The sequence below is a fragment of the Diaphorina citri genome, unplaced genomic scaffold, assembly GCF_000475195.1.
Source record: "Diaphorina citri unplaced genomic scaffold, Diaci psyllid genome assembly version 1.1 scaffold31287, whole genome shotgun sequence".
Taxonomy (NCBI): domain Eukaryota; kingdom Metazoa; phylum Arthropoda; class Insecta; order Hemiptera; family Psyllidae; genus Diaphorina; species Diaphorina citri.
In genome coordinates, this window is record NW_007408624.1 from 1 (window position 1) to 664 (window position 664).

The following is a 664-nucleotide window of genomic DNA, read 5'->3' on the forward strand; positions in this document are numbered from 1 at the left end:
ATTCCTACCTGAATCAAACTTCTTAGTTTTATCATCTACAAAGTAATATTGGGAAACTACAATAGGTTGGATTGGTGTTTGAGATGCTATAGCAACATGGAAAGCTCCTTTCTTGAAAGGCAACAGAGTTTTCCCTCCATGCCGTGTTCCTTCAGGGAACATACACAGCTTTGCTTTTTTCGTTTTGATGATTTCTCCTGTGCTGTTGATGGTTTTCTGTGCTTTCTCAACATTGAGTCTATCAATAAATATTGTGCCCCACAGCCAACAAGCCAAACCAAAGGGCCAGACATAGAAGATTTCTCGTTTAGAGATAACTGTGCATCCTTCATAGATAGGCCAGATCTCAGCCAATACTAACAGATCCAATGCACTCTGATGATTGATCAGTAGAACACAACCACTGTTCTGTACAATATGCTCTTTACCACGCATTTTCCATGTTAATCCCAATGCTTTTGATATTTGACGAGCACCCCAAGCTGCAAAGAGACCATTACGGTAATCTTTGGGTTTCAAAAGCATAACTGGGATGAATATGGTGGCTGCAATGATTGCTCCCAGAGAGAAGAAAGTGAATTTTAATACATAACGGCATGTTTGACTTAGGTTGTATAGTAGCATGATAATGATCAATGTTACTGCCAATATTAGATACATGGTG

General features: G+C 39.3%; 1 protein-coding gene across 1 annotated transcript; it reads right to left on the minus strand.

The window, feature by feature from the left end:
- Positions 1-8: 8 nt before the first annotated feature.
- LOC103523647 (1-acyl-sn-glycerol-3-phosphate acyltransferase alpha-like) lies at positions 9-557 on the minus strand (the record flags this gene model as incomplete). Its single annotated transcript, XM_008488676.3, has 1 exon — positions 9-557. A coding segment is annotated over one exon (549 nt), but the record flags the coding sequence as incomplete, so codon positions are not given.
- Positions 558-664: the final 107 nt, after the last annotated feature.